Source organism: Delphinapterus leucas, chromosome 19 (genome assembly GCF_059928025.1).
Source record: "Delphinapterus leucas isolate spDelLeu-1000000601 "Yukka" chromosome 19, BTC_Dleu_Yukka2, whole genome shotgun sequence".
Taxonomy (NCBI): Eukaryota; Metazoa; Chordata; class Mammalia; order Artiodactyla; family Monodontidae; genus Delphinapterus; species Delphinapterus leucas.
In genome coordinates, this window is record NC_143147.1 from 41,791,514 (window position 1) to 41,810,019 (window position 18,506).

Genomic DNA, 18,506 nt, shown 5'->3' on the forward strand with positions numbered 1-18,506 from the left:
TATGATGAAATAAACTTGGTTTGATTTTGTATTCTAAATCTTTTAAGATTTCTTTCTTTTTAAGATTTTTTTTCTTTAAGTCTTCCTTATTTGATATTTTAATGCAATAAAGCTATACTTTTGACAGCTAGCTTGACTTAGTTTAAGGATTGGTTACGAATATTGGAGATGGTACTGGAAAAGTTACTACTAAAATTTTTTTGAGATTTATTGAATTCATTTCTTCATTAACATTTCCTGAACTGTAGCTTATCTCCTGTAATTGCCAATTCTAAAATATTGTCACACCTTGTCTAGAAGAATTTTTATTGAATAAAGACATAAAAGCATATGCCATAGGCCATGTTAAATTCTCTACATTTTAGGGTAGTATATGTAACTGTCACAGTGAGAGGAAGGAGATATAGTTAATGAATAATATAAAAGTAATTTCAGTTTGCTGTGGGCATTGCAAAGCTTCCTGTTCATGGCTGTACCTAATCATTCTTTTCCAGTTTGTCTGTATTTAGCTTTATATTTGATTGAAACTATATCTGTAGTTAACTATTTGGCTATATGTGAAAGTTCCTTTTAGAAAAGGAGAGGTGTGTTGTTCCTATTCACAAAAAGTGTATGTATACTATATAATTGGAGAGTGAAGAAATGCTAACTTGAGTTTTTAATCTGGCATCTCTTAAAAAAATAGCAATTTTAATTTCTATTTTTATCAGTTTTAAATATAGAAGGATGTGTAATGTAAATAATTTATATTTTTAATTTATTGTGACGATACTCTTGATATTATTGACTTCATTTAAATTCTTTGCATATCCCACTGTCTGTGAGAACCGTTCAATAAAGTAACAAAAAGTTGTCTTTAGGTATTGCATTTGATTTACTCATTTTTATTCCTAGTAGAGCCCTGTGCGGTAGGATTTTTCCTTTTAATGTTACTGCCTACTAGCTTAACAATTGCTTGCATAAAGAGTGTGGCAGTTTTTATGCTTCTGCTAGAGGACAACTTAATATGAAAAACAGTTGTTTTATTCACCTCAACACAGAGTAGTCTTTCAGCTTAGTGACTGGGGGTGAGGGGGGTAGGTTCTTATACTTTTCGCCTATGAATAGTTATGTGAATTGGCATACTTAAAATCTTTCCAGCCCTAACTCTGCCACCATGTGACCATTTCTTTCAACATAATTTTCATATCAAAGAGAGCACACCCTCTGGTTCCTGTTTTCATGATGTTATTTTAAGTATTAAATAAGAAAATATATGTCAAAATATATGGAAATGCTATTTTGAAAAGATTCACATTGATATCTGATAGACAATTCAGGAAACATTTAGGGTCTAATATGGTGAGGTACAAAGCTTCTTCTAAGAAATAAATGCTTATTCATTTATAGACCAGAACTATTCTAACAGGTAATTGTAGAATATAGCCCATTGACAGTTATGTTAGCACTATGTTCCTATGGAAGAAAGTTTTTGTAGACTTGGGATTTTAGTTTGGGGATAAATCTGAGGCACATTGAAATAACAGTGACATATATCATATTTGATAGCATGTTTAGAAAATGTCAGTTATTCTTTTGATGACCTCTGTTTCAACCTTAGTTTATAGGGTATAGAGTGCTTCTAGTGCTGGACATTGGTGAATAGATTAACAAGATACGATATCTCTGTCATTCAAAGAATTTATAAACTAGCAAATACCTTTATTGATTCCAAACCTTACTTCTCTTATGATTGTTTTGTCCTGATACTCAGGACAGAAAAGTAGCGGCAGCAGTATCACTTCCTAATGAATAAAGATGATTTATTTCAAAGTACAACATACTGTATTTTAGAATTATTAATGCAAACACAGTATCTCAATCCTGTGTGGCTTTTAGATTTCATGTATTAATTTAGCAGGTATTTATTGAGCACCTATTATGTGCCAGGCACTCTTCTAGGCATTTGGGATAGTTCAGTAAACAAAGTTAAGATCCCTGACATTTAGAGGCTTATAGTCTAGTGGGAGTGACAGACAACCATGAACATAAGCAAATTATATAGTATATTAAGAGATAAATGCTATGGAGGGAAAAACAGAGCCCAGTAAGTGAGATCAGTGTTGAGGCAGTGGGCATATTGCAATTTTAAATAAGATCTCGTAGATAAGGTGACATTTAAAGACTTGAAGTGAGGGAGTTGGCCATGCAGATATTTGGAGGAAGAATGTTCCAGACAGAGAACAGCCAGAAGCATGTCTGACCTGTTTGAGGAATATCAAGGAAGACCTTGGAAGAAGAGTAAGAGAGGGAGGAGTAGAATAATAGAAGATGAAGTTGGAGGGGAAAAGAGGAGACTGATCATGGAAAGCTTTGGTAGGATGTAAGGACTTTGTTTTTTACTCAGGGTAAAATAGTCATTGCAGGATTTTGAGCATTATCTGACTAGAAGCCTGGCTGTCATTATTATGGCAGCATGGGAATCTCAGCTTTGCAAACCATAGAGAACATGAATTTGGGAGTCTAAAAGTGTCATACACAAACCAAAAATGAATCATTTCTCTATTCCCACTCACCAAGCACCTTGGTCTTCAGAGATGTAAAAGTCCTGATGATTTCCAGGGTTCTGTGGTGCAGATCAGCTTCTTTTGTCTTCCCTCTCTAAGCCGTAGATTTCACCTTTCTTTGGTCTCTTTCCAGTAGTTCATCTTTCTAACTTCAGTGTTGTCTTCTCGCCTGTTCTGTTGTCCTTTGTCATTTTATTGGATATTTTAGGAGAGTATAAATATATATTTATCATTCACCATGTGGAACCAAAAAACTAATAATTGATTTTCCAACGTGATTAGTAAAAAACGTCTGAGATACTTGCGCCGAAACTCTGTTTGACGCTGTAACACGTTTTGCTGGATTTATGGTAATAATGTTATTTTTATGAAACACAAGTCATGCTCTTAAGCTTTTTAAACTTAAAAGTATATCCACTCATGGCAGAAGGACAATCACTTTCATTGTATAAAGGTATAAATTGTATAAAAGTAGTGTCTCGCTGTATAGCCACATTTTGAGTTTCTGTGCTGGAACAGTTTAGATTTGAATCCCTTTCAAGTGAATGGATTTGGACAAGTTAATGCAATTGAGGACTTGGGAACAGAGCGGATAACCAAAAGACAGCACATTTTGGTGGAAAGACTATGAGACCAGGATTTTAGCTCCATTTCTCTATTGCTAAATTTGATACTTCAGTAAATCACATAACCTTTCTATGCCTCAGTTTTTTCATTTGTAAAATGAAGGATTGAAAATTAGGTCATCTTTAAATAATTCTTTTTTTTAATAATTCTAAAAAGTTTATGCTACTTAAGTCATTTTGGAAATTTGTTATACTTTTATGGAGAATATGATTAATTTTCTATTTTTATTTTTTTATGCAGGTTAATGGTGCAATGTAAGAAACCTTTAAAAGTTTCTGATGAATTAGTGCAGCAATATCAAATTAAAAATCAGTATCTTTCAGCAATAGCATCTGACTCAGAACAAGAACCTAAAATTGATCCATATGCATTTGTTGAAGGAGATGAGGAATTCCTTTTTCCTGATAAGAAAGAAAGACAAAATAATGAGAGAGAAGCTGGAAAAAAACACAAGGTAAGAGAAATCAAAGTACACCAGAGTGTCACTGATGATCTGTAGCTCTGCATATAGTACCACACTTGTATTTGGAAAAAAAAATTCATCATTTTAACTTAGAAAAACATTTTTAAAAAATAGGTAAATCAGGCACATTGTACACAATTTAAGAGCTTGTATAGGCTTGAAATTGTAGCTGGTCTCTGATAATGAAAAGATCTTTATTTTTTGTTGTAAAAGTTTTGAGGTTGGAGAAAGAGTGCATTAATTTCTGTTATATTGAAATCAGGACATTTAGGTAGACGAACTGTTTTGATTCTGAGTTAAACTATGCTGTAAGTGAATTACCAGTTTTAAAAATTGCAGTAAAATATACATCACTGAGTTTATAAAATACATGATATTTTGAATATGTGAATCAAGAACCTGTAGTGCCCCTGAAAGTAAAATGTTATGAGAATAAAGTGTGAGATGTACAAATACTTACTTGATTAAAATTTTAAAAATCAAATATTTGAGGATCTATTAAGGACAGAGAAATCTATTAAGATAACTCTGCTAGATAAGAATTTTGCTGTAAATACAAAATTGGAAATTGAAAGCTGTAAAATTGCAAAAAGGACCCAATAATATGTTTAATACAAAGAATTCATTTCACAAAGTTTTATTTAGCCTTACTGTGTGCCAGGTACTTGACATTTTGTTCTTCTGTAAATGTGGAAACAGTAGTATCTGGGAAGGCAGTAGGTATTGTAGAAAGAACATGGACTTTGGGATTTGGCAGATTTAGGTTGAAATCCCAGCTCCACTACTTATCAGCTGTATTTCCTGGGTTATCTTTAGAACTATTTTTTGTCTGTAAAATGAGTGTACTACTTCCTTATCATGTAGGTTAGTTGTGAGAGTTATTGATGTCTGTACTACACCCAGCAGAATGCTTGATACATAGCTACTCAATAGTTGGTATATTTTATTATTGGTAAAATATGTATTTCAGTCTAATATGTAATATTGTATGCAGGTAGAAGATGTGCCATCTAGTGTAACAGTGTTATCACATGAAGAAGATGCTATGTCATTATTTAGTCCCTCTATCAAGCAAGGTAAAACTTTTTCTTTTTTAAAATACTGCATTCCAGGATTGTTACTCCAAAGTAATCTGACATTGTTGCACTTTCAGTGTTCCTTTTTGCATAATTCATATGTTTCATAGAAAGGGACCTATCATAAAATGATGGATTTATTGTTTATCTTGTACTGGGAGAAGCAAGTTTAGGTGATAGAAATTCTGTTTTGAATTGTTGGAACTTCTTTCCTTTTTTTTTTTTTTTTTTTTAAATTTTTATTTTTGGCTTCCTTGGGTCTTCATTGCTGTGCGTGGGTTTTTTCTAGTTGCGGTGAGTGGGGGCTACTCCTTGTTGCGGCGCATAGGTCTCTCACTGTAGTGGCTTCTCTGTTGTCAAGTACAGGCTCTAGGTGCTTGGGCTTCAGTAGTTGTGGCACGCGGGCTTAGTTGCTCTGCAGCATGTGGGATCTTCCCGGACCAGGGATTGAACCTGTGTCCCTTACATTGGCAGGCGGATTCTTAACCCCTGTGCCACTAGGGAAGTCCCTCCTTTTTTAACAAATAAAAATAATTTTCAGCTGTAAAATGAAGGGATAGGATAAGATCATCACCTGAGATCTCTCTCAGATCTAAAAACTCAATTTATGAATTAGACTTTACTGTAATTTGGTTGTCCTTTTCTCCCCCTCTCCCCAAGTTAGAAGAACTGTTGCTGAGTTCATTAATTTAACAAATATTTATTGAGCACGTGTTATGTGTAGGCAGTGTTCTCGGCACTGGAGATACAGTGGTGAAGACTCCACTTTGAAAGTGTCTGACTTGTGCTACTTGTGAATAGAATAGAGAGACATGATATATTAGTTCTTTTACAAGATCTATTTAATTTTTGATGGAGGCAGAAGAAGCTGTCCTTTGGTATGTGTCTTTTAGGGGTAAAGTTTTGTTTTAGTATTTGGAATAAATAGAGATCAGTCAGGCTCTGTGCAACCAAAAACAGGAATAAGAAAAAAAGTCCATCTGAATAAGGAAGAGATGGTCTTTCATGAAATAAATTTAGTGGTCAGTGGTTCTAAGTAGCTTAAAGTGAGTTAACAATTTGGGTTTTTTAGCCTGTTTACCTACCCTAGGATATAGGAAATGTGTAATTGTCCCTGTGGTGTGGCTTTCTCAAAATGTGGACCATCTGCCACATTCTGGAGCATGTTTTGAGGTGAAACTGGGAAATCTTGGTTTTTAATAAATATCCTAGATGATTTTTGTACACTCTAAAAATTTCAGAACTACTGCTTTAGTGAATCTTTAGGACAATGTGCAGAGGCACTTGGAAAGTGACTTTCACCTTTCTGAAAGGGAGGGCTATTTCAAGTTGTTTAACCATTCTGAGGATGCTTTGGAAGGTTTATACACCAAATTGCTTTTTTTTTTTCTTTCTTGTGTGGGAATGTAAGAGGAATTTAACTTTCATTTGTATTTTTATTTTTTCTAAAGTCATTTTTTTCACTAAAACTGGGGGGAAAATAAAATTTTAGAACTGAAATGAAACTTAACTAAGAGGTACTTAAGTAAGTACTTAAGTGCCTGGCACTGGGCAAAAGTGCTTTATCTACATTCTATCACATTTAATTCTTGTCATACTGTTAGTGTTGGAGTTGGGATTCAAATTAATTGTCTGTCTGACTCAAGAGCCAGAGAATCTGTGCTTCCTTTATATTTCAGGAAGATAGAAAAATTAAATGTGTGTGTTTAATTCTGTTTAATTCTGTTGTCCTGATAGTGTTTATATTTTTATTTGACATATTATTAATGTAGATTACTTAGCTATGTTATGGATTACATAGCCTTTGGTGAGCTTCCTGGGGAAGGTATGACCATATATTTAAAAGTTTATTTCTGTGAAAAAAAATGGCTAAATTTTAAACAAGTCACCATTTCTTACTGCATAACACCCTTATAAAGTTATATGTCTAGCTTAAATAAATAGAATAATACTCATTTGGTCAGTAGTAGAATTTTTGATTTTTTTTTTCTGGTTGACATATGTAGATGCTCCACGCCCTACTAGTCATGCCCGTCCTCCATCAACCAGTTTGATTTATGACTCAGACCTGGCTGTCTCTTATACTGACCTTGATAATCTTTTTAATTCTGATGAAGATGAACTGACAGTGAGTATCTTATTAATGATTACAATTATAATTTGTTTTCCTTGATTTTATATAAGTTTATTTTTCAGAAGTGATATGTGACTTGAATACTATGTTTTAGCCCTGAACAATAGGATATATTTTGGAAGAAAATTAATTGGTGTCCTTTTTTGACCTCATGTTTGAGCCTTTGTTTTTTTTTCTGGCTGCACCGCCTGGCTTGCAGTATCCCGACCAGGGATTGAACCCGGGCCCTCGGCAGTGAAAGCACAGAGTCCTAACCACTGGACCACCAGGGAATTCCCTGAGCATTCTTGATATAATGTCACCTATAAACTTTGAGGGGTTTTTTTCTTTTTTTTGTCTTTGAAGGACATGTATAATTAAGCTTAATTTGAGCTCTGCCATATGTTCTTTTTCTCCAGTCCCTAGGAAGCAGAATTATTACTATTACTTTAATAACTAGAATTATGACTTATAACATTATATCAGAACATATAAGATTTTTAGAAATTTCATGTAATGTCTGAAACATTTATATTAACATACTTCCAAACAAATAACCCAAAGAAAGTTTAGTATTGTTTTTTGTTTGTTTGTTTGTACTGCAGGTTATTATTAGTCATTAATTTTATACACATCAGTGTATACATGTCAATCCCAATCGCCCAATTCAGCACACCACCATCCCCACCCCACTGCGGTTTTCCCCCCTTGGTGTCCATGTTTCTTCTCTACATCTGTGTCTCAGCTTCTGCCCTGCAAACCGGTTCATCTGTACCATTTTTCTAGGTTCCACATACAAGCGTTAATATACGATATTTGTTTTTCTCTTTCTGACTTACTTCACTCTGTATGACAGTCTCTAGATGCATCCACGTCTCAACAAATGACTCAATTTCGAGGAAGCAGAATTATTAACCTAATCTTTGATCCTCTAGTTTTAGAAATGACTGAAAAATTGACTCAATTAGAGAATAATAAGTAATTAACATTAAAGTTATATGCCTTGTCAATTTGTTAAGGAATACTACTTCTTCTGAATTTGTTTGGCTTCACAGCCCTTATTATAAGACACCTACATACTATAATAAAGAGGAAGAAAAAGTAATACTTAATCTTTAATACCCATTTGCAGGGAAAGGTGAAGATAAAAGAAATTAAAGCTTAAAATGAGATTCCCTAGAATGTCAAGTCTCTGGCAAATTAATGAATTGGGTGCTGCATTATAAAAGGGAATTCCTTTTTCATCTGCATAAAGATAGCTTGGAAACTTCTATAGTACATTTGGTCTCTTCAATTAAGTGACATAAAGCAGATATCACTATACATAAACTTTTACTCCACATCCCGTAATATAGTATATTTTAGGTGAATATATCCCTGAATACTTTGATACTTTTGTACTTTCTCTCTCTACCATTCACGTATCAGCAGTGGCTCTTCTGAGGTCACAGGTTGTAATCAGAGCTCAGTCTACATATCTAAGACAAGGTGGCTAATAGGAGACAAGGAACCAAGTTGTCAGCTCTAACAACACTGGTGACAGATTAGAGATTCTAAAACTTGTTTTGTTCAATGTATTAAAACTACCTTTCGTTAGGGATCCTATTGCTTTGTCGTATGAGATCTTTCTGAAGTTTTGCTTAGTTTTACCTGTTGTAGTGTTTTTGCAGGGCAAGAAGATTATTAAACAAGGTAAAAGTGTAAATAAGAATTTGGAGGGGTGATTGATTATATAGGAATCTTTAATGTCTTTTATTTAAAGGGACAAATGCTTTATGAGTATCTTTTACTAAGAGGCAATTCTGATGTTAATTACAAACCCTTATAGTAGGTTTTCTTACCCTTTTTTTTTTTTAATAGGTTTTAAGTAATAGGTTGTTCTATGTATTTTGAAAGTATTGGTCATTTTCTTGAAGGAACTTTTTCCTCTGTTATTTGGAGCATTATCAAATCAGTAGAAAAACTAATCTGGGTTATTGATTACCTAAAATGTGTTTTATGTCTTTAAATTATTTGGTATCTTTAAATTGTATCTCGTATATATTTGGCTCTAGCACAAATGGGCTCTACTTTCAAGTTACTCTGAATGATTACTGTCTTGATCACATTGGATTTAAATTTCAGAGCAATATGTGTGTGTGTGTGTTTTTTAATAGCCTGGATCTAAAAAATCGGCGAATGGATCAGATGATAAATCCAGCTGCAAGGAATCAAAGACAGGAAATCTGGACCCATTATCTTGCATAAGTAAGCTTCCCAAATCTGTGTTCCAGATAAATCTGCAAACTTAATGTCAACAAAGTTCTCCACCGCTTTGTTTTAAGCACAGAGTAACTTCTTTTTAGTCTTATGTTAAAATGTGTGTTTTATTAAATATAGGCACTGCAGATCTTCATAAAATGTATCCTACACCACCATCATTGGAACAACATATTATGGGATTTTCCCCAATGAATATGAATAATAAAGAATATGGTAGTATGGATACAACACCTGGAGGAACTGTTCTAGAAGGAAATAGTTCTAGTATAGGAGCACAGTTCAAAATTGAGGTTGATGAAGGATTCTGTAGCCCAAAACCTTCTGAAATTAAAGTAAGTATTTTATTTTTCTAGAAAAATAATTCACTTCCTATATTTCTATATAGAATTAGTTTATTGCTAGATTCAAAAATCCTTTCTTAGTGATTCTAACTTTGTTATTAACAAATTTGAATTATGATGACACTATTAAGAATGCATTTAAGAAAAGAGTAGGATTACATTTACATTGTATTATTTTGTTTAAAGACAGGAAAAAAGGGCTAGAGTCAGTTTGTTGTTTTTTTTTCCCCTTGGAAAATAAGATGCTAAAAGTCATGGTCTTTATATTGTAGGATTTTTCTTATGTCTATAAGCCTGAAAATTGTCAAGTTCTAGTGGGATGTTCCATGTTTGCACCTCTAAAAACTCTACCAAGCCAGTGTCTGCCTACTATCAAATTGCCAGAAGAGTGTATTTACCGTCAGAGTTGGACTGTTGGAAAATTGGAATTGCTTCCTTCAGGGCCTACAATGCCATTCATCAAAGAGGGGTATGATTTAAATGTATAGTATTGGTATAGTATATGAATGCTTATATAGCTTTAATTTTTTTCATAGAAGCACCTAGTATGTTGGTACCTGGAAAAAAGATACTGGTTTTTGAAAGTTCTAAAAATCATTTTCTGATTAATAGCTTATAATGGTGTTTGCTCGGTATGGTAAAGTATTGGAACACTTAAGACCAATAAACTTTGTCTTTGGAAGCACCTTTTATTTTGGTCTGAAATCCTAATCACTCTCATTTGTACATTTGCCGTATTTCACACACTTTTTATATTTAAGTATCTCTGAAATTGGGGTGCTTTATAATTTGTAACATCTTAGAATTGCCATTGTCCTTTTTTTACACATAAATATCTCTAAAATTGGGTTTGTTTTTTTTAAACAGTGGCATCTTAGAATCAATGAAATATGGGTATTTGTAGTACAAGAAATATATAGATAGTAATTGTGGATGTCTAGGTGTGGAAGAGTGTATACAAATTTTATTTATAATGGAACTAGTTAGTTGGGTCTCACCCCACAACAATCACCTAGAGTGGATGTACTAACCAAAAATACATTTTAATTGTACTTGTAATTTTTGCACTAATCGTATTTTCGTAATTTTTGGTGTTATTGAAAAACATTTGGGACATTTTTAGTTGTATTTCACATTACTAATATGTTGCTTTATGCATGTTTTTGATTCTCTTTTGCCCTGGTGACACTAGTGATGGAAGTACTCTGGATCAAGAATATGGCCCTGCTTATACACCTCAAACTCATGCTTCTTTTGGGATGCCTCCTAGCAGTGCACCTCCTAGTAACAGTGGAGCAGGAATTCTTCCTTCTCCATCTACCCCTAGGTTTCCAACTCCAAGGACTCCAAGGACTCCAAGGACTCCTCGTGGAGCTGGTGGACCAGCTAGTGCTCAAGGTTCAGTCAAATATGAAAATTCAGACTTATATTCACCAGCTTCCACCCCATCCACGTGCAGACCCCTTAATTCTGTTGAACCTGCAACTGTTCCATCCATCCCTGAAGCACACAGTCTTTATGTAAACCTCATTCTTTCAGAATCAGTTATGAATTTGTTTAAAGACTGTAACTTTGATAGTTGCTGTATCTGTGTCTGCAACATGAATATCAAGGGTGCCGATGTTGGAGTTTACATTCCAGATCCAACGCAGGAAGCACAGTATAGGTGTACCTGTGGCTTCAGTGCTGTCATGAACAGAAAATTTGGAAACAATTCAGGATTATTTCTTGAAGATGAACTAGATATCATAGGACGCAACACAGAATGTGGCAAAGAAGCAGAAAAACGTTTTGAAGCTCCCAGGGCTACTTCTGCTGAACATGTTAATGGAGGACTAAAGGAATCTGAAAAATTGCCTGATGAGTTGATATTATTGCTACAAGATCAGTGCACTAATTTATTTTCACCTTTTGGAGCTGCAGACCAAGATCCTTTTCCCAAAATTGGTGTAACTAACAACTGGGTACGTGTTGAAGAGCGGGACTGTTGCAATGACTGCTACCTTGCATTAGAACATGGGCGTCAGTTCATGGATAACATGTCAGGAGGAAAAGTTGATGAAGCACTTGTGAAAAGTTCATGCTTACACCCCTGGTCCAAAAGAAATGGTAAGTATGCTAATGGAATAATTTTTCTCTTTATTTTCCTTTAGTTGTATGACTTTTCTTTCTTAGGAAAAGGTATTAAAGGCAGTTTCCCATGTACCTGATAGAGACACTTAAATTTGGACTTAAAACTCCTTTAAGAATGATATTTTTAGGGCTTCCCTGGTGGCGCAGTGGTTGAGAGTCCGCCTGCCGATGTAGGGGACATGGGTTCGTGACCCGGTCCGGGAATATCCCACACGCCGCGCAGCGGCTGGGCCTGTGAGCCATGGCCGCTGAGCCTGCACATCCAGAGCCTGTGTTCCGCAACGGGAGAGGCCACAGCAGTGAGAGGCCCGCATACCGCAAAAAAAAAAAAAGAATGATATTTTTAAAGGGAGAATTTCCTAGCCGTATAATTTCACCAACAGAAGTATGGTTGTTAGAGGTCTGTAATTATGTACTTGAGTAGGACTATAAAAGGTACTTTGCACATGTCAATTAGTAGAAAATTACTAGTTGTCTGATTTATTCAACATTCTATCACTCATTATTTATTGAGCAACTAGTATGTGCCAGGCACTGTTCTTTTACAAAGTACAGTATTAAAACAAACATATTTCCTGCCCTTTTTGAGCTTGTAATTCTCAAAATAACAAAATAAACAAAAAAATAAGTAATTATATGATATCAGATAGCGACAAGTGCTTTGAAGGAAAAGCAGGGTAAAGGAGTGGAAAAAGACAAGAATATGCTACTTTAGATGTATGTTTAGAGAAGATATTACTGAGGGACAGCATTTGAGCAAAGACCTACATAGAGTGGGGGAATGTGAGCTGTGTGGCTGAGAGAAGAGTGTTTTCAGGTAGTGCAAAGACTGTGAGGGAGTAGTGTGCCTAATATGTTTGAGAAACAGTAAGGAGGCACTGTTGCTGGAATGAATTGAGTGATGGGGAGACTGTTAGGAGTTGGAAGGCTAAGAGATGGCCGAGCACCAAAATCATGTAGGGTCTTACGTACCATGTAAGTAAGGCCTTTATAGTTTATTCTAAGAGTTACGGAAAGCTGTAGGACAGTTTTGAGAAGAGAAGTAACATGATCCTTTTACTGTTTATTTTTTTAAAAGATCACTCTAGCTGTTGTGCTGTGGGTGGTGAAGGTGAGAGTAGAAGCAGATAGATCAGTTAGGAGGCGGTTACAGTAGTTCAGGTGAAAGATGACAGTACCTTAGACAAGATTGGAAGCAATAGAGATATGAGTAGTAGGTTCTAGGCATATTTGGGAAATAGAACCTACAGGATTTGCTGATATAAGGAAAGATGAGGCATCAAGATAGCTTGAGCGAATGGATGAATGATGGTGCTAATTATAGAGGAGGGGAACAACTGGGGGAGAAGGTCAAGTACTTATTTGGAGAAACGAATTTTAAATTCGGAGGAGTAGTTGGGGCTAGAGATTAAAAAATGTTGTGTGTGAGTTATCAGTATTTTAAGCTATGGAGATGGATGAAAAAACTTAGAGAGTGACTCTAGATAGAGAAGTCCAAGGATGGAACTGACATTTAGAGATGGGGGAGAAGAGGAGGATCCAGGATAGGCAACGAAGGAGGTAGGAAGAAAACCAAGAGAGTGTGTTGTGCTGGTAGCTAAGTATAGGAAATGTTTAAAGAAGGAGAGAAATGTCATCCATGTCAAATACTTGTGTGTAGTTATAAAGATCTAATGAGTTAATACATATGAGCTGCTTAACACAATCCTTGGCACATAGTAAGTACTGAATTTATATAAGCTGCCATTATTAAAGTCATCATTTAGGGTTTTTTTCAGGCATAGCCACTGGGAAACATATTTCTAAAAAGATGTCTCAGTATACCACTCATTAACTTTTTCCTAAGTTTTGGTAATTATGCAGAAAGTTAGCCTTCTTCAGAATGTGGTTTTTGTTAAGAATTTTTGTTCTTAGGTGATATATGCCATTTAATAACTTTTATTTGGTTCCTTATGTCATTTGCTAATCCAGCCATTTTTGGACACATGTGCAAAACAATGTGCTTGGTATTCTGGGAGATATGAAGATATCCTATATTTAAGTTGCTTGTAGACTACTTGGAGAACTAAAACTGTAATACAGGGTTGAAGTAAAAATACTCTGAATGCCCATTGACAGGAGAATGGATAATAATTATGATAGTACAGATAGAATGTTACATAAGCTCTGAAAATGAGTAAAACTCTTGTAACAGATGAATCTTGGTAAAAGTTTTGAGGGGAGGGAGAGGGAACAAGTCCCAGAAGATTGTATATAGTGAGATATTTTTTCATAAAGTTCTAAAACAGGCAAAACTAAATGTATTTTCTAGATGCACATAAAATTCAGGATGGTGGTTAATTCTTAAAAGCTGAGGGATAGGATAGGGAGATGCACTTAATAAGATTGAGTAATCTACTTTTTGGGCAGTGAGATCGTAGTTGTTCATAATATTATTAAGAAAATTTGTGAATAAGGCAAGGCTATGCATGGACCAGTGGTTACATTTTGTTCATGATAATAGTTTGATGATTCATCAAACTCACTATACTCAAGGATCAAATTTTTAAAGAAAAAGGTATAAATAAATGTCATATAGATTTTCAAAAAAAAGGGCAGGATTATTTTCAGCCATAGATAGTAGTTAAGAACATAGGCTGTGGAACCGACTACTTGGGTTTGAAACATGGCTCCATCACTATATACTATGACCTTGGGCAAGTTATTTAACCTCTGTCTCAGTTTCTTGAGATAGTGTCAATAATAGTATTTACCTCAGTGTTAGAGGATCGAATGAACTAATACATATAAAACAGACCAGTGCCTGGCACAAAGTACTCAGATATTACCAGTAGTAACAGTAGTAGTAATAGCAGCAGCAGTAGCATTAGTGGTATTCTGTTTATTTTTATTATTATTATTTGTTTTTAAGGTCCAGCTCATCTTGAAAGTTGTCACAAGAAAAAAAAAATTTTGTAACTGTGTATGATGATGGATGTTAACTGGACTTACTGTGGTGATCATTTTACAGTATATACAAATAACAAATCATCACTTCTTACACCTAAAACTAATATAATGTTATGTCAATTATACCTCAAAAAAAAATCCAACTTATTTGCCAAGTAATAGAAAATATTGAGTTGTTAACCTTGTGTGCATTTTTTCTATAACAATAAAGACTGATGTAAACAGATTACTCTGCTGCCATAAAGATGAATTTCATCCTAAGAATTTATATTGAGAAAATAATTCAAAACAAAAAAGAAATACCTTTATATTTCAATTTAAAATTTCAACATTAAAATAAATAATGCTGCAAAACCTAAATGGGCAATATTTCTCATTCAATTATAACAGCTTCATAAAATAGTATCAAACTCCTGTATTAGGACCTTTGCCCTGATTGTTTCCTCTGCCTGGGACACTGTTCTTCCAAGTATTTACATGGATAACTCTCTTGTCTTTTTAAATTTTGTCAGAAGTCATCTTCTCCATCCTGCTCCTTTTTTTTTTTCCCCGTAGTGTTTGCTTATTACCTTCTAATATACTGTATAATTTATTGATTAATTATCTCTCCATTAAGTTCAGCCTATGCAAGTTCTGTTTAAGAGAAAGGGTTTTTGTCTATTTTGTTTGTTTGTTATGTCCAAGTACCTAGAACAGTGCCTGGCATATAGATGCCCAAGGTGTTGAAATATTTGTTTGAAGGAATTAAAAGTCTACAAACTGTAGTTTGTATAATTTAGTGGTAATGTTTATTTTTCTCAAGATAGAAAAAGCTTTGTTCCAATTATAAAAAATACATACTTGCTGAAAAGAAAGTTAAGTATCTAAACAATACAGAAAAGTACAAGTAAAAATTGCCCCCAATTTTTGCCCATCCCCATCATTACACCACTCCATGATCACTCATTTTTAAGCAACTTTATTGACATACCATACAATTCATTTAAAGTGTACAATTGAATGGTTTTTAGTATTCACAGAGCTGTGTAGCCATCACCACAATCAATTTTAGAACATTTTCATCATCCGCAAAAGGAATCCCATGTTTATTAGCAATCACTCCCCATTTTCCTCCAACCACTCCCTCCCAGCACCAGGCAACCACCAGTGTACTTTCTGTCTCTATAGATTTGCCTCTTTTATACATTTCATATAAATAAAGTCATATCCTATATGGTCTTTTGTGACTGACTTCTTTTTCTTAGAATAATGTTTTCAAGATTTATCCATGTTGTAGCATGTGTTAGTACTTCACTTGTTTTTATTGCCAAATAATATTCCATTTATGAGCTTCCCACATTTTATTTACCCATTCGTCTGTTCATGGAAATTTGGACTGTTTCCACTCTTTGGCTGATATGGATAATGGTACTATGAACATATGTGTACCAGTTTTTGTGTAAACATACGTTTTTATTACTCTTAGGTGGACTTGATAACTCTGTTTTACGTTTTGAGGAACTGCAAGACTACTTTCTAAAGCAGTGCACCATTTTACATTCCCATCAGCAATGTGTGAGGGTTCCACTTTTTCCATATCCTAATTAACACTTGTCCTTGTGTGTTTTATTATTATAATCATCTTATTGGGTTGTGAAGTATTATCTCATTGTGGTTTTGATTTGCATTTCCCTAATAACTAATGAAGTTGAGCATCATTTCATGTGCTTACTGCCCATTTCTCTTTCCTCTTTGGAGAAATGTCTTTTCAGATACTTTGCCCATTTTTAAATTAGGTTTTTTGTCTTTTCATTATTGAGTTATAAGTGTTCTTTATATCTTCTGGATTTACAAGTTCCTTATCAGATTATGATTTGCACATACTTTCTCCTGTTCTCTGGGTTGTCTTTTCACTTTCTTGATGGTATCATTTGAAGCAGAAAAGTTTTTAATTTTGATGTTCAGTGTATTATTCTATTTTGTTGTTTGTACTTTTGGTTTCATATCTAAAAAGGCTTTACCTAATAAGTCATGAAGATTTACTTATATGTTTTTTTCTAAGAGTTTTATAGTTTTAGCACTTATATTTAGCTCTATAATCCATTCTTTTTTTTTTTTTTTGGTTGTTTAGTCTTTGTTTCATAACCATAAACTTAACTTTGCAATTCAGCTAAACTTGGAGGGGAATAAGGAAAATATGGAACCCAAAGAAGTGCAATGAGAGCACAAAGATTATAGTATATTTTGAGCAGATGGGGATGAAGGAGTGCTCTCCTGAGCTACAGAAGGAACTTATATTTAGCTCTATATTTAGCACTTATATTTAGCTCTATAATCCATTCTGAATTAACTTTTGTATATAACATAAGGAAGGGGTTCCATATTCATTCCTTTGCATGTGGATATCCAATTGTCCTAGAACCATTTGTTGAAAAGATTATCTTTCCCCATTAAATTGTCTTGGCACCTTTGTCAAAAATCAGTTGACTGTAGGGCTTCCCTGGTGGCGCAGTGGTTGAGAGTCCGCCTGCCGATGTAGGGGACAGGGGTTTCTGCCCCGGTCGGGGAAGATCCCACGTGTTGCGGAGCAGCTGGGCCTGTGAGCCATGGCCACTGAGCCTGTGCGTCCGGAGCCTGTGCTCCGCAATGGGAGAGGCCACAGCAGTGAGAGGCCCGCGTACCGCAAAAAAAATCAGTTGACAATAAATGTGAAGTTTTATTTCTGGATGTTTACTTCTATTGATCTATCTATCTGTCCTTCACGATCACTCTTAAAAACCATTATATATTCTAAAAACCATTGCTTTCCACCAGATCTCAGTATAGAGACCTGGCACTTGTCATAATATACAATTATATTATTTTTCATGCATTCTCCTGCACAAGATTGTAAGATCCCTGAAGACATGAATAAGAATTTATTTACACAGTATTCCCAGCAGCTAGCATAATTCCTGACCCATAGTAGGTCTTCATTAAATATATATTTTTTTAAGAATGAAAGAGCATCTATGGGAATCTCTCTGAATTAAAATCAAACTGTAGTTTCCTGAGCTTCACTCAGATCAGAATTTCTCAGGGTAAGCTCTGTGTATATGTTTTTTAAAAGTTCCCCATTTGATTATGATAAACAACCTTAGCCAATGACAACTTTTTCTAGATTTTATGTAAATAGTCACATATGAATACACATAGTTCTGTTTGTGTAAAATTATCTTCCATACTTTTAAAACCTGTTTTTTAATTTATTAGTGTATTAGTCATTAGTCCATTTCAAATAGCTCTGTTATCACTTTTAATGACTAGTATTCTATTATGTATATAATAGTTTATTTAAACATAATAATTATTAAGCAGTATATCTGAAATTAAATTACTTCTGATTCTGTACACTATTTAGATATAGGGAATTAAAACAAGAAATAAATTAGGCAATAATAATAATGAATTAAAGTTGAATGATTTAACATAACAGTGCTCAAACAGGTTTAATGATACAGCTGAACCATAATGGAGGGACAGATTACTTATATCAGTAATATTTCATGGTTTTTTAAAAAGCCATTTGACATTTAAGAGCGACACCCTCCATATCCATCCTGATAGTTGGTCAGAAATGTAGGTCATAATAATTTGATAATCTGTAAATCTATTACGTCTAGGTTAATAAAATATCTTCGGATATTACAACACTTTTTAGCAGTATGAACAAGTTTATCTGTTACTGTACAAGTTGTATACTTCAGAGTTGTTACATACAGTCTACTATTTTTCACAAGTTAAGCTTTAATCATTGTAACCAGTCTTGTCCATCTGGTCATTTTACCAAAGTGGTGGTAATGAAGGTGCATAATTTATAACCCATTTCTGTGTGAGGCAAAGTTCTTTCTAGTAAGATACCTATAAGCACCAAAAACAACCAAAATAGGGACTTCCCTGGCGGTCCAGTGGTTAAGACTCTGCGCTTCCACTGCAGGGGGCACGGGTTTGATGCCTGGTAGGGAAACTAAGATCCTG

The 18,506-nt window shown here is 34.4% G+C and overlaps 1 protein-coding gene across 4 annotated transcripts in view; it reads left to right on the forward strand.

Annotated features, from left to right (window-relative positions):
- MED13 (mediator complex subunit 13) overlaps positions 1-18,506 on the forward strand; it is a 95,065-nt gene that overhangs the window by 46,281 nt on the left and 30,278 nt on the right. For all 4 annotated transcript variants that reach the window (XM_089900958.1, XM_089900959.1, XM_022552737.3 and 1 more), the window contains 7 exons: positions 3,414-3,627; positions 4,631-4,712; positions 6,719-6,840; positions 8,982-9,072; positions 9,205-9,419; positions 9,701-9,897; positions 10,621-11,537. In XM_089900958.1, coding sequence (XP_089757084.1) covers positions 3,414-3,627; positions 4,631-4,712; positions 6,719-6,840; positions 8,982-9,072; positions 9,205-9,419; positions 9,701-9,897; positions 10,621-11,537 — 1,838 coding nt within the window. The remainder of the gene's footprint in view (positions 1-3,413; positions 3,628-4,630; positions 4,713-6,718; positions 6,841-8,981; positions 9,073-9,204; positions 9,420-9,700; positions 9,898-10,620; positions 11,538-18,506) is intronic.